Source organism: Olea europaea, unplaced genomic scaffold, assembly GCF_002742605.1.
Source record: "Olea europaea var. sylvestris unplaced genomic scaffold, O_europaea_v1 scaffold1259, whole genome shotgun sequence".
In the NCBI taxonomy this organism is placed as follows: domain Eukaryota; kingdom Viridiplantae; phylum Streptophyta; class Magnoliopsida; order Lamiales; family Oleaceae; genus Olea; species Olea europaea.
The window spans coordinates 24233-37997 of record NW_019230035.1 but is presented as its reverse complement, the minus strand read 5'-3'; the positions used below and the strand labels follow the sequence as shown (position 1 = coordinate 37997).

Here is a 13765-nt window from a genome sequence, read left to right as displayed (position 1 = left end):
CCAAACAAACAGATAAGTTTAATTCCAGAAGAATACGAATTTAGTATAGTAAAAAATAAACCTGAAATAACAGAATTAAATCAAGGAGAATGTTCTAATAACATAACATTTAAGGATGGAAAATTAATTAAAAGATCATAAAGTTTTAAAATACCTAATAAAAACCAGTTAGAAGAAATCAACAAAATAAAAGAAGTAAAATTGTATAGGAATACTGAAAACATGAAAATAGAAGGAGAATATTATAATGGAAGAGAAAATATAAATGGACAAAATATATTAATAGATACAGGAGTTAATGAATGTCATATAACTTTAATTAGAAACAAAGGACTAATAACTCATAAAACTGAACCATATAAGTATGTAAATTTTAATTGACAAGAACATATAACAGATTTGGAAGTTAAGGTACCAATAAAAATAGGAGGAATAGACCTTTTAGTACCATGTTACTAGATAAAAGTATGGATATAAACCCTCATATACTTTTAGGAATGAGTTTTTTAAATGAATTAGAAGATTATAGTATAAAAAGAGAAGGATTATATATTGTTCATAATGGATAAACTATATTATGTAAAAAGAATTAGATGAATAATCAGATAAGTTTTTCATTAGCTGTGTACATACAAATTACTATTGTATAAATAAATATAACAACTTGTGCTTTAATAGATACAAGAAGTGGTATAACAATATTTAAAAGTTTTTTAATAAAATCATGGAATAATAATAGTAATATAAAAATAACTGGTGTTATAGGAGAAAGTACTCAAATAATTAATAGTGCTGATAAAGTTAATATAATTTTTGGAAGTATAGAAGTAAGAATAAATAAGATTTATAAATACGATAAATTAGAATGTGATATATTATTAGAAAATGATTTCATACAACAATTTAAATATTATAAATAAAATAATTATATGATAATATTACAAACACCTTGTGGATACTTATTAAAAATTCCTAGAGAATTTAAACTTTATAGAGTTCAGCCAGCCTAGCGTGGTGATAAATAGGATAAAAAACCAATTCTCAATAATGAAATAAAAAATAAAAGAATATTATATAAAAAGGTTCTAAAAACAGGAATATAAATGAATATATAAAAAATTATTGAACAATTAGAAAATGTTTATGAAGAAAATCAATTATTATTTTGGAAATCACATAACCCAAAAGTCAAAATAGAATTAACACAAAATGTTATAATAAGAGTAAGACCAATGATGTATACAATAGAAGATACACAAGAATTTAAAAATAAGATAAAGGAATTGTTATAACAAAAACTTATTAGACCTAGTAATGGACCTCATAATAGTCCAACCTTCATGGTTATGTAACACTCAGAACAAGTTAGAGGAAAAGTTAGAATGATTATAAATTATAAAGAATTAAATAAATATACTAAATTTGATTGTTACTTTCTACCAAATAAAGAAGTACTAATAAATCTTGAAAGAGGAAAACAATATTATTCTAAATTTGATTGTAAATTAGGATTTTAGTAAGTAAAAATAGAAGAAGATAGTACACAATATACTGCATTGAGTACACTTCAAGGAAAATATGAATGGTTAGTTATGTCATTTGGTTTGAAAAATGCACCACAAATATACCAAAGAAAGATGGATAATATATTTAAAAAGTTTAATGAATTTCTAATAATTTATATTGATGATATATTAATATGTTCTAATAGTAAAGAAGAGTATAGAAATCATTTAATCCAATTTATTAATGATTGTACTATCTAAAAAGAAATCTATAATAGAAAAACAAGAGATAGATTTTCTTGGATTATCAATAGATAAAAGAGAGATAAAATTACAGACTCATATATCTAAAAAGATAGAAAGTTTTCCAGATAAATTAGAATCCAAGGAACAAATTCAAAAAATTTTAGGATGTTTAAATTATTCAGAAGGATTTATTGAAAATCTTTCTAAGAAAAGACATAAAATCCAAATTTTATTTAGAAAAACAAATATTAAGGGATGGAATGAAAAACATATAGAAATAGTTAAATCATTAAAAGAAGAATGCAAAAATTTACCAAAATTAAGATTACCATATGGAAAAGATAATTTGATTGTTAATACTGATGCCTCAGATAAATACTGGGCAGCAATATTAAAACAGATCTTAATGAAATCTGTAGATACTCAAGTGGAACCTTTAACCAAATAGAAATAAATTATACTACTCATGAAAATGAATTACTAGCAATTATTAGAGGAATAAAAAAGTTTTCATTATTTTTATTATCCAATAAATTTATTGTTGAAACTGATAATTCTCAAGCTACAGGATTAGTCAAGAATAAGTTACCCTGAGAACCACAATATAGAAGGCTTCATAGATGACAACTTATTTAGCATTTTATAATTTCGATATAGTCCATATTAAAGGAGTTAATAATTTTCTTGTAGGTTTTCTCAGCAAAAACATAGAATTTGCTGATGGATAAAGCCAATGCCATGGAATTATACCAATCTATTCTACATATACAAGAAAGGACAAATTTTCTTAAAGAAAAATCTGAAGATATAAGTTCTGGAGCAACCCAGATCTCAGAGATGTTCAACTTAAATATGAAAATATTGTTAAATATCACTACTGAACATCATAAATATGCCATAGAACTCAAAAATCAAGTTGATGCTATTGCAGCACAACTAAAAAATATACTGTTTGAAACGGATATACCAAAGAGCTTAGAAATGAGTTTTCCAAATCAATACCAAACAGGGACAGCTGAAAACAGCAGTGGACCCAAACGTGGCAACATACCACTGATAATAAAGGAGATTCCATTTCTGTATCATCAACCGAGAAAGTTATGATATATAGAGATAAAAGAGATACCAAAACAATCAGCATCATAGACCACGAAGATAAAATTCCTTTAGATCCAAAGGAAGAAAAATATGCCGAAATAGTCAAAATCGCTAATGAAATAAAAATAAGTGATTCATATTTCATTTCTGCGGGAAATAATGTTTACCCTAGAATAACAGTCATGGAAGGAGGTGACCCTTCATTTATAAAAATATGACAGACTATGGATTCATAGATTTGATTTATTCAGGAAAAGATTTTATTGAAATTTCAAAATTTGATGACATATTCATTAAAAAAATATCCAGATTTGCCAAGGGAAGGAAGATATTTTTAAAATTCTATTCAATCAGTCCAGAATATGATGGAGCTGTTTACTATCCAGTTAAACACATAATCTCAATTGGATATGTTGCAGACAATTTTCAAATTGATATTACCGAGAATAATATAAAAGTCCCAACAGTGACAAAATCATGGATCAGACATAGAAAAGCACTTGGAATTAAAGCCATATACAACATTGCCAAAAATTTGTTTGATAAAAAATTCTCTTGTCTGTGCCAATATGAAAATTGAATGTTGGTATCCAATGAAGGATATGCAAAATCAGAAATTTTAAAAGACTATATTACAAGATTTGATATATATCAATTCCCAAGATGCCCTACCACTATAAAAGAATCCTACCAGCTAAGGGAGTGCCCCAACTGCATGTGAAGAAATGAAAGAAGAAGACAAAGCACCTTTTGACAAAGGTGTATAGAGGATAATAATACTACATGTGAAGACATTAAAGATAAAGAGCAATAATAGAAAAAGATGCTCTATGGATAGAAAAGTTGAACCAACATGTGAAGATGTAGACTCAAGGAAGAAAATAGAGAGGCAAGAGTGCTTTTGCTAATGTAATCAATGATGTAATAGAGCCTCAAAAACTTGTATAAATAGAGACATTACCATAGAAGAATATCAGATCATCCTATCTTGAATTTTTGAGTTGTAAGCAATAGCCTATTCTCAGTTTAAAAATAAGTTTTTCTGGAAATCCCTTTGTACCAAATATAAGTCTTGTATCAATCCTAATAGAAATAAAATTCCAATATTTTGATATCAATATGAACTTCTAAATCTTTTTCCTATAAATTCTTGAAAGATCTAATAGAAAGTTTCCTTTTTATTTTAGCAAAAAGAGAGTTTTTTTTTAATAGAAGTTTAGAATTTTATTATTTAGAAGTTGATACAGTGAGAACAAGTAGTTGAAATAGTAACAATTCCGTGAAGGCAGGAGGTCGTTGAAGGAAGCAGTTTACAAATTCAGAGTTCGAAGGTCACTCGGTTCTAAAAATACAAGTCTAAATCAAACCTAAGGTAAAACTATTAAACCTTTGCTAAAATTAGAATGAATCTTTTTAAACGTCTTAAAAGAATCGCAGGGACAATTACATGATGATTATTTTGATAAATGCCAGGATATACAGTTGAAGGATTATATAATTTATTAGAAAGAATGTTAGAAGAAATAAAGAATATTATATCTCAATTAAAAAAATACAAATTTACCATTTGAAGAATGTGGTATTTTATTAAGAAAATATGATATATATGTTATGGATTATTCTTATTTATTAGATCATAAAATGATTTTATACTTAAATATCCAAAATAGAGTAAACGGAAGATAAAACGTTTAAAAGACTAGGACATATGTTGCAATATAGAAAGAATTATTTCATTAAGGGTAATATAGACATTTCCATAAAAAGGAATAGTGACAGGCCAAATAGAAAAATCTCCCTCTTTTGACGGCCCAACCCTTTTTTTTTATTTTAAATTGTTTGTAAGCTTGTCTTTACTTATAATAATCACCAATATGGATGTAGCGAAAAGGATTCAAGAAGTCGACTCCTAAATTTACAAAAAATATCAATTTGTGTTTTTACTTGTACAAGAATCTCTTCCATTCAAATAGATTTAGTGGTATATTTAAAGTTGTAGTATGATATGATTGGTATGTTTTATCGAACACGAGGAAAATGCCCCAAAGATTCTACAGATTAGAAAAGAGGAGAGCGAGTGAAAATTTTGTATAGATTACAAAGGGTAAGTCAAATTTTTATTATTATTATTTATTTACTGTGCTATTTTGAACTATATTTAAGGTCAAGTTCTGCTTATCACCTCTAATTGGTACTTTTATTTTGCATTCATAGTTTAGTAGTAGAAGTTATCTCTAACTTCATATCGATTTGGTAGACATGAAACCTTTACGTAACTTCAAATATATACAAATAATACTTAGCCTCTGTTTGTTTTCCATTATTTACTCATTAAAATGAAAAATATGATCGTTATCCATCACATTAAGTAACCATATTTGAAAATCTTTCTCTTGTGTGGAGCTCGTAACGACTATATTTTTCATTCTCATTTTTATATTAATGTGACTCAAACGAGGCCTTGATTATTATTGTACCTGTACTTTGGTTCGTATGTTTGAAATTTTACCTGCAATATTTTATATTTTATCTTCCTGATTTGTTGGATTTAAAGTACAAACAGGGAAATAAGAGAGTTAAATTCCCAAATGATAACTGAACTTTTCCAAAAGTTTTCAAGAGGTTATGAACTATAAAACTTTCCTAAATAGTCGCTAAACTTTTCAACAATCTTCAAAACTTCCATAAATAATCATCGAACTTTGCAAAAAGTTTTTAGGAGGTTACTAAATCAGTGATATATGGGGTTCCAATTTGCAAAGTTGAGCGATCCTCTAGAAATTTTTTACAAAGTTCAATGACTATTTAGGAAAGTTCTGAAATTTGGTGACCTCCTGAAAACTTCTGGCAAAGTTCAATGACTATTTTGGAAAGTTTTAAAATTCAGTAACCTCGTGGAAAATTTTGGCAAAGTTCAATGATTATTTGAATAATTAACTCAAAATAATACTATAAGCCCATTATTAAGAGGTTGACATCTGATGGTTTGGTTCAAGAATCTAAAGAAATAACCGTTGCATATTTTTTCATCTGATGGTTTGGTTTTTAGAATCTAAACAAAAATCATTGCATATTTTTCAAGTACAAAATATCCTTTTCATTAAATTCTTTATCAGTTATTAAAACCATAATCGATTGATATATGACGAGTATTAAATAATAATAAATATAATTCGATGCGAAGTAATTCTATTCAATTAAGTAGAAATACAACGAACATAAGTTATATATTAATAATTTACTTTGATGTGAATTAATTCTATTCAATTAAGTCGAAATAAAACAAACACAAGTAATCTATTGATACGATCACATACAAATATATTAGGCACATTGAATTGAAAAATACAGTAGACGAATATCTAGGGAGCAATAAGAAATATAATCAATAATTGTCATTTAGTACTCATTATGATTAAGCTAATGAACTAAATTTTTCCTAAGTGATATGATCACATTCAAGGATTTTTATTTATTTTTTTCCTTTATGACCAACAAACCTTATCATCTTCAATAAGAATTGCATTACATTGAACTTTGACTAAAGACAACACATCAAGAAAAATCTAAGACAAATGAAAATATCTGGTACCAATTCATTTTTCAAATAATGCTTGCCATTCATGCTTGGCGAAGCTCAACTTTACTCATAATTGAGTTCTACAATTATTATTATTATTATTTACTTATTTATTTGGGATTATGTTTTTCCCCATTGAGTAGGATTGGAAATAAGCATGTCGTGTCAAATTCATATGTGGTCACTGATTTTCAGAGAATTCTCAATCTAGTTATTAAATTTTAATTTTATCTAAGTTGAATCAATAAAAGTATAAGAAAGAATGAGGATAGGGAACCTTATCCTATCCTAACTAATTAAAGATTTTGTTACAACAAATTCTAAATTTAGATAGATATCACATTCTAACCAATCTAGTACCATCAATCTCATCACATTCAAGATGATTTTTTTTATTTTTATTTTTTCCAAATTTATAATAAATCCATAGTTTGAATCGATGTGACACACAAGTACACCCCACGCCCCACCGCCACCCCCACTCCCCACTCCATCTCATCCCTCAACCCTATTTCTTTTCACTTTTAGGTATGAACATATTCTTTGCACTTTTCTTTTTCTTTTTTATTTTATAAGTATTCTTATATTAATTCAAGCATCAGAGTATTTCAAGAGATCGACCTCCAATCTTATCATTAGAGTTTTTCGACAGATCAACCCACAATCTTATGTAGGTCATTAATGAGTCAAAAGAGCATTATTAAAACCCCGATTAAGAAAAGACCAATTGCACTAACTTCTTAATCAAACTTCTGCCAATTGGCTCTTTCAAGTAGTCATGCATGGTTGGAGTGGCTTATGCTAAAAAATAAGTTTTCAATTTGCAATTCACGTTGGCTTATTTTGCATGTAGGTGGGTCCATATCAAAGTAAATCGCACAATTAGTAGTTATTTTTAAGCAGAAGACATTCCAAACATGCTTTTAAGTCACTCAAGTTTTTAAAGTTAAATATAAGCAATAATTCATTTGACTCTCTATCTAAGAATGCAAATCTCAAGAACTGGAATAGAATATAATTTCAATTTAGATTAATTGACCTTTGATGGGTTGCTTGTCAAATAAGAAATAGTAAAGAAAATTTAAATTCTCAATAGATAATTCTACCACCTTTAAGTTCCCTTTCCCCATATTAATTATATAATTACTATAATAAATGCTCTTGTAATAGTTAATAATTTACAGTGGAACAATGCATTGTAGCTTACAACCCTAGTTTGAGTAATATTAGATGATACGTTAATGTTACATTAATGTCACATAGACTATTGTTGTAACTTCAATGAGATTAAATAGCATTACTAATTAAAATGCGTTGACTTAAAGAAAATTTATGCAGTCGATATTAATTTTATTGAAAAAGAAAATTCATTTATTTTTATTAATAGTTGTAATAACCTAAATTTTAAAAAGCATATTTAGCTAAGCTTAAAAGATTTAAAAGTAACTTTCATAAGTAGTCACTGAACTTTCGAAAAATTTCAATTATGTCACAAAAATTTAATTTCTTTCAATTGGGTCACTAAACTTTAATTTTGAACATCAATTTGGCTTCAAATTTCACAACTTTGTCACAAGATGATGAAAATTACTCGGGGGTGTCCTCAATTTAGATTGTGATGGATTTTAAAAATCATTCTAAATTTAGATGTCTTCAATTGAGATTTTAATGAAATCCATTAAAATTTTGGTATCCCCAATTGAGATTTTAATAAAATTTAAAAAATCCTTTAAAATTTAGGCATCTTCAATAACTAGTCAATTTATAAAAAATTCATTAATAGAAGGATTTTAAAAGATTTGAATGGATTTCAAGCTTAAAAATATATATAATCAATTTTTAAAAAATTTCACCATATTTGATGAGATTTTTATGGAATTTGTAAGAGTTTATTTAAATCCACAAAATTCATTAGCATATATAATCTTTTAAAATTCATTAAATGAGATGTTCACAATTAAGATTTTAATGAATTTTAAAATATTAAAATTTTTAATGAATTTGAATAGATTCTTACAAAATTCCATAAGAATCTCATCAATATGGTGAAATTTTTTAAAAATTGATTATATATATTTTTAAGCTTGAAATTTATCCAAATCTTTTAAAATTTTTAAAATCTTTCTATTAATGAAATATTTATAAATTCACTGGTCATTGAGAATGTCTAAATTTTAAATGATTTTATTAAATTTCAATAAAATCTTAATTGGAGACACCTAAATTTTAATGAATTTCATTAAAATTTCAATTGAAGACAACTAAATTTAGAATGACTTTTAAAATTTATCACAATCTCAATTGAGGACACTCTTCTAAAATTTTAATTGAGAACACCCTCGTCAATCTTCTATTGATTTTCGTGCAACATGCCAATTTATCAATATGTGATGTCATAAAAACATTAAAGTTCATGAAAAAGTGTTAAAATAATAAGGTATATGCATTTTAACCTTTAATTTAGTCTAGCCCCTTGTTTGGTTCACGTTATTTAAAAAAGAAAAAAAAAGGAGTTTTGAATAGTATTTTTAGGAGAATGTATGGTAAAAAAAATAGGAAATTTTTTAAAGTTTACTTGCAAAATATTTTGTTTTGTGTGTGATTAAAAATGATCCTATTGGCAAAAAGATTTTTAAAATGATGGGAACCAAACTCTTGTTTTACCATTTTCATTATTAGGTAGGAGTACGATGTAGCAGTTACATGGAATATCATTAACTGTATGACCATCAATTAAGTAATTTTCGTCAATTTAGAAAACCATAAGTGACATAGGGATGATTTTAAAACGAAATTGAAGTTGTATTTACCCGGTTGAGACAAAAGTTCGTTGCTTTTTGATGAAATTTAACTCTTTTTCAATCATTAGTCAAATCTAATTTAACGTGATCACCGGTGCATATGCAGCTCTTGTTCACTGGTCTGTTGGGGCACATCTCGCGATTAACTTCTCTCACGGTGTTTCAGGGGCGGGACGGTGGAGGACTTTTAAGGTGGGGTTCATCCTTTTTTTTTAATTCAACGTGATCGAGTCAAGTCAAAACGAGACATAGGTGTTTTTGTTCTTGGGTTTGGAAGAGGCAGAGTGGATAATGTGTGGACCAAACTACGAATTAGCGGAAAGATGGAGATACCTTTTTCCTTCCTCTTCTCTTCTCCAGGCTCTCCTTATGACTGGTCCTACATCATGCAGTTATTGTTTACTCACCTAAATGGATCTCTCTCTATCTGTTTTCACACACTACAAACAGGGATTCAAAATTCTCTCTCTCTCTCTCTCTACACACACACATAACAGACTCCTTTTCATTTATAAAGGAAAAAGATAAGAACAAAAAAAGCCACCAAATCTGCCAAATCTTGGGTCCAAATCTGCAGCATTCTTCAGTTGCTCACATTATTCATAATTCAGTCACACTGGATAATGTGCGACTCTCTGTGCCTGTCTACATATAGCAATTGCCGTCAATGGAGCGACGTGCTTTTTTGTTAAAGATATCCCAGAATTCACGTGCCCTTTCTTAAACAAAAATTCATTATTCTGTATGCACTTTTGACTTTGCTCCTATATATATATGTGTGTATTTGCATTAGTTTCATTGTACTAAAAGAGTAAAAGGCGGTCTCAGTGGAATTTAATTATTTTTTGCTGAGATGGGATTTGTATGGATCTTGGCGGCGGTTGTGGTGGTGGGAGTGATGGTGGGTGGTAGTTACGGGTTCCCGGAGGAGGACTTGGTGGTGAAATTGCCCGGCCAACCGGAGGTGAAGTTCAGGCAGTATGCAGGATACGTAGATGTGGATTTGAAGGCTGGGAGAAGCTTGTTTTACTATTTTGTAGAAGCAGAGAACGATCCTGATCATAAGCCCCTTACTCTATGGCTCAATGGAGGTAATTTTTGTCAAGAATTTATACTTAATTTTCTTGATACAGGCAAATGCAGACACTTCATTTTACAAAATAAAAAATTTTAATATGAGTACTTGATTTCACATGTTCATTTTTTTTTTTTCAAATGGGTGGTGACGAGAATTGAACTTTCAACTCTTCTTGTCATGTTGACCATCTTACATGGTTTTTCTTTTTGTTTTGATCAGATGAACAAATGAAGGTGCATCTTCATTTATATTTTGTTTTAATTGATTTAGTTGTTGAATTCTCTAAAGGTGTTGCTATCAAGTTGACTCTAGAATAATCGGGCTCTTAAAGAGTACCGTAAATCGGTGGGTAATTTAGTTCACTTATACTGTAACGGAATCGAGCATCTATAAGAAATTTAACGAATGAAAAGAACTAAAGGCTTGAATTTTGAAGTCGAACGCTCGCAGCCGAATGTTACGTAAACTGAAATTGAAGCAAGACAAATTTAAGAACATCCGAATAGCCAATGATCAACAAGGAGCCTGTTCAAAACTGTTTTCTTTATTTCCTTTGTGGTTACTCGAGACCATAGCTTTAGCCAAATATTATTAGGCATAAGCCTCAATGCCAGGGCGTTAGTAAGTGTTTCAAACTAATCCCTCAAGGCTTATGCCTCAAGGGACAAAAGGGTTTAAACCTAGCCTCAAGGTTAGTCTCAGAATTGCCTTCTAAACCTGGGGTTTACCTTATGTATTCAGGCCCGGGTTGCTCATCAATAGGCGGGGGTGCCTTCACAGAGTTGGGTCCCTTCTTTCCTAGAGGCGATGGTCGATCCCTGAGAAGAAATTCTAAATCATGGAATAAAGGTGCATATCCATCTATTCAATTTTGCCTCAAAATGTCTATAATATAATGGCATATATTTCTGGATGGAGTACTTTACTCTCCATGTACTTGCTGATTTACACCCTTCATTTGTGTAGCATCAAATCTCCTTTTTGTTGAGTCTCCAGCTGGTGTAGGATGGTCCTATTCAAATACAAGCTCAGACTATACTTGCGGTGACATGTCCACGGGTAAGGAAATAGTTAAAGCAATGAGCATCAATCATATGCCTTCCTTGGTCTGGTTCTTGTTTGTGCATATACGCGTGCGTGTGTAGCCTTAAATTAAACTTCGTGGTGTTACTTTTGGAATCTTAGAGTAGGCTGGTTCAATTAGAGCACATTGAGTGCGTGGTAGAAGACACGATTCAATGGTACAATAGATAAGATTTTAACTTCTTTTCTCCTTAGTACTGTCTTTTATACAATCCAATCCCCTTTATCGAACGACATGCCATTAGAGTTCCATTTATTGTTTCTTGGCAGCAATGGATATGCATATGTTCATGATGGAGTGGTACAAGAAGTTTCCAACATTCAAAACCCGAGCTTTGTTTCTGACTGGAGAAAGTTATGCAGGTAAGTAGTTTAAGTCGATCTAATGACACACCATCGAATCATTTGTTTATAGTCTCTTTATCCATCTGGGAAAATGCATTCTGGTACTATATATTGAACTATTATTCTATGCGACTATGCCCATTTTTTACTGTAGCCTTATTTTTCTAATATATAGTGTAAATCTTGCGAATAATTGTTTTATGCATAGGGCATTATATTCCACAATTAGCTGTTGCTCTTCTCGACCACAACGAACATTCTAAAGAGTTCAAGTTCAATATTAAAGGGGTTGCAGTAAGAAAACATCACTCAAGCCAATATTCCTATTGCGTGTCTCTATTTCTTAAGCTTAATATAACTGGTTTAATTCTATCAGATTGGCAATCCTCTTCTCAGAATTGATCGCGATACCCCTGCACCATATGAATTCTTTTGGTCACACGGAATGATCTCTGATGAAATCGGCCTTGCCATTATGAACGAGTGTGATTTCGAAGATTATACATTTGCCAGTCCACATAATGTGTCACGTGCATGTAACGACGCCATATCAGAGGCAAATGAGATTGTTGGGGAATATATAAATAATTACGACGTGATTCTTGATGTGTGCTATCCGTCTATAGTAGAGCAAGAATTGAGACTACGAAAGATGGTATTTTATCTCAAACTCAATCTAACGTGTTTTTTCTCGATGAAATTAAAAGTTGACGACTATTGAGATATGCAATTGCAGGCTACTAAGATTAGTGTCGGAGTAGATGTGTGCATGAGCTACGAAAGACGGTTCTACTTCAACCTTCCTGAGGTTCAGAAGGCTCTTCATGCGAACCGGACCCATTTGCCGTATAGCTGGTCTATGTGCAGCGGGTAAGTCGAGCATTATGTTATAAAAGTGTTGGGTTGCCAAGAAAGTGTACTAAGTTCTTCTCTTGTGTATTTCTTAAAATATGAATCGACTAATTATCTTCTTAATATGTGAAGTGTTCTAGATTATAACCAAACAGACGGCAACATCGACATTCTTCCTCTGCTTAAAAGGATCATTCAAAACCAGATCCCAGTTTGGATTTTCAGGTGAGATATTCACTCGAACAATGCAAACGTAAATACCTTTTTAAAGAAATTATCAATGATCGAAATGCACGATTTCAGTGGAGATCAAGATTCAGTTGTGCCATTAATTGGTTCACGAACACTTGTACGCGAACTTGCTCATGATATGCACTTCAAGATTACAGTCCCATATGGAGCTTGGTTTCACAGAGGACAGGTACTGATTCAAAACACACTCTTTTGCTGAAAACGAAGCTAAAATCTTGTTCAAGATTGCTTATCGTCACATTTTTGTTGAATATAAGGTCGGAGGTTGGCAAACTGAGTATGGAAACTTGTTAACCTTTGCAACTGTTAGAGGTGCGGCTCATATGGTACCCTATGCACAGCCTTCAAGAGCTCTGCATCTGTTCAGTAATTTCGTCGGTGGCCGGAGACTTCCAAACACAACTCGTCCTTCCATTGACGAGTGACTAAGCGCGCTACATTGAGAGATTTGTATTCAGAAACTATTTTTAAAGTCGAGTCGAAGTTTGTTGAGTTTCATTGAGCCGAAGGCAACACATCCATTCTGCATTGTGATGTGAATGAAAAAGCAAAGCCAAGGGAAAATCTCAAAAGACTATCGATTTGATTGTTGAGGAATGAAAATCAACTTGGCATGTCGTGTTCCATTGACAGAACAATTTATTGTGTATTTTTACATTCGGAGGATTTTATTTAAGAACAATAATAGCGCAAAAAAATATTTTATAATGATTGCATTTAATAAGTTGTAGCAATGTTCCATTATTTGAATTATTCAAACTATCTTTGAATTTAAGTGACATTTAAAAGTTTTTTGAAGTGTATTAAAAAAAAAGTGATGCTTAAGTTTAAAGATGCTCTTTTCAAAAATAAAGAGGTCATTGGTAATGTTCTTGGATTATAAGCCATAATCCATAAGCGGGTTCATTTACCGGCCCTTAATCCT

The 13765-nt window shown here is 30.3% G+C and overlaps 1 protein-coding gene across 1 annotated transcript; it reads left to right on the top strand.

The window, feature by feature from the left end:
* The first annotated feature begins 9615 nt into the window (after positions 1 to 9615).
* On the top strand, positions 9616 to 13548 carry LOC111374514 (serine carboxypeptidase-like 42). The gene is made up of 10 exons (XM_022997185.1): positions 9616 to 10321; positions 11050 to 11157; positions 11275 to 11367; positions 11662 to 11754; positions 11945 to 12030; positions 12113 to 12391; positions 12473 to 12606; positions 12721 to 12813; positions 12892 to 13009; positions 13098 to 13548. The coding sequence occupies exons 1-10, from the start codon at positions 10084 to 10086 to the stop codon at positions 13263 to 13265; spliced, it is 1410 nt and encodes a 469-aa protein (XP_022852953.1). The 5' UTR covers positions 9616 to 10083; the 3' UTR covers positions 13266 to 13548.
* The last annotated feature ends 217 nt before the right edge of the window (positions 13549 to 13765 follow it).

What these genes read in the sequence shown, in the direction of transcription:
- LOC111374514 (XM_022997185.1), top strand. Translation starts at nt 10,084, where the DNA reads ATGGGATTTGTATGGATCTTGGCGGCGGTTGTGGTGGTGGGAGTGATG. An exon ending in TTCTAAATCATGGAATAAAG is followed by an intron (nt 11,158 to 11,274) that starts GTGCATATCCAT and finishes TCATTTGTGTAG; the next exon opens with CATCAAATCTCCTTTTTGTT. An exon ending in GACTGGAGAAAGTTATGCAG is followed by an intron (nt 11,755 to 11,944) that starts GTAAGTAGTTTA and finishes TTTTATGCATAG; the next exon opens with GGCATTATATTCCACAATTA.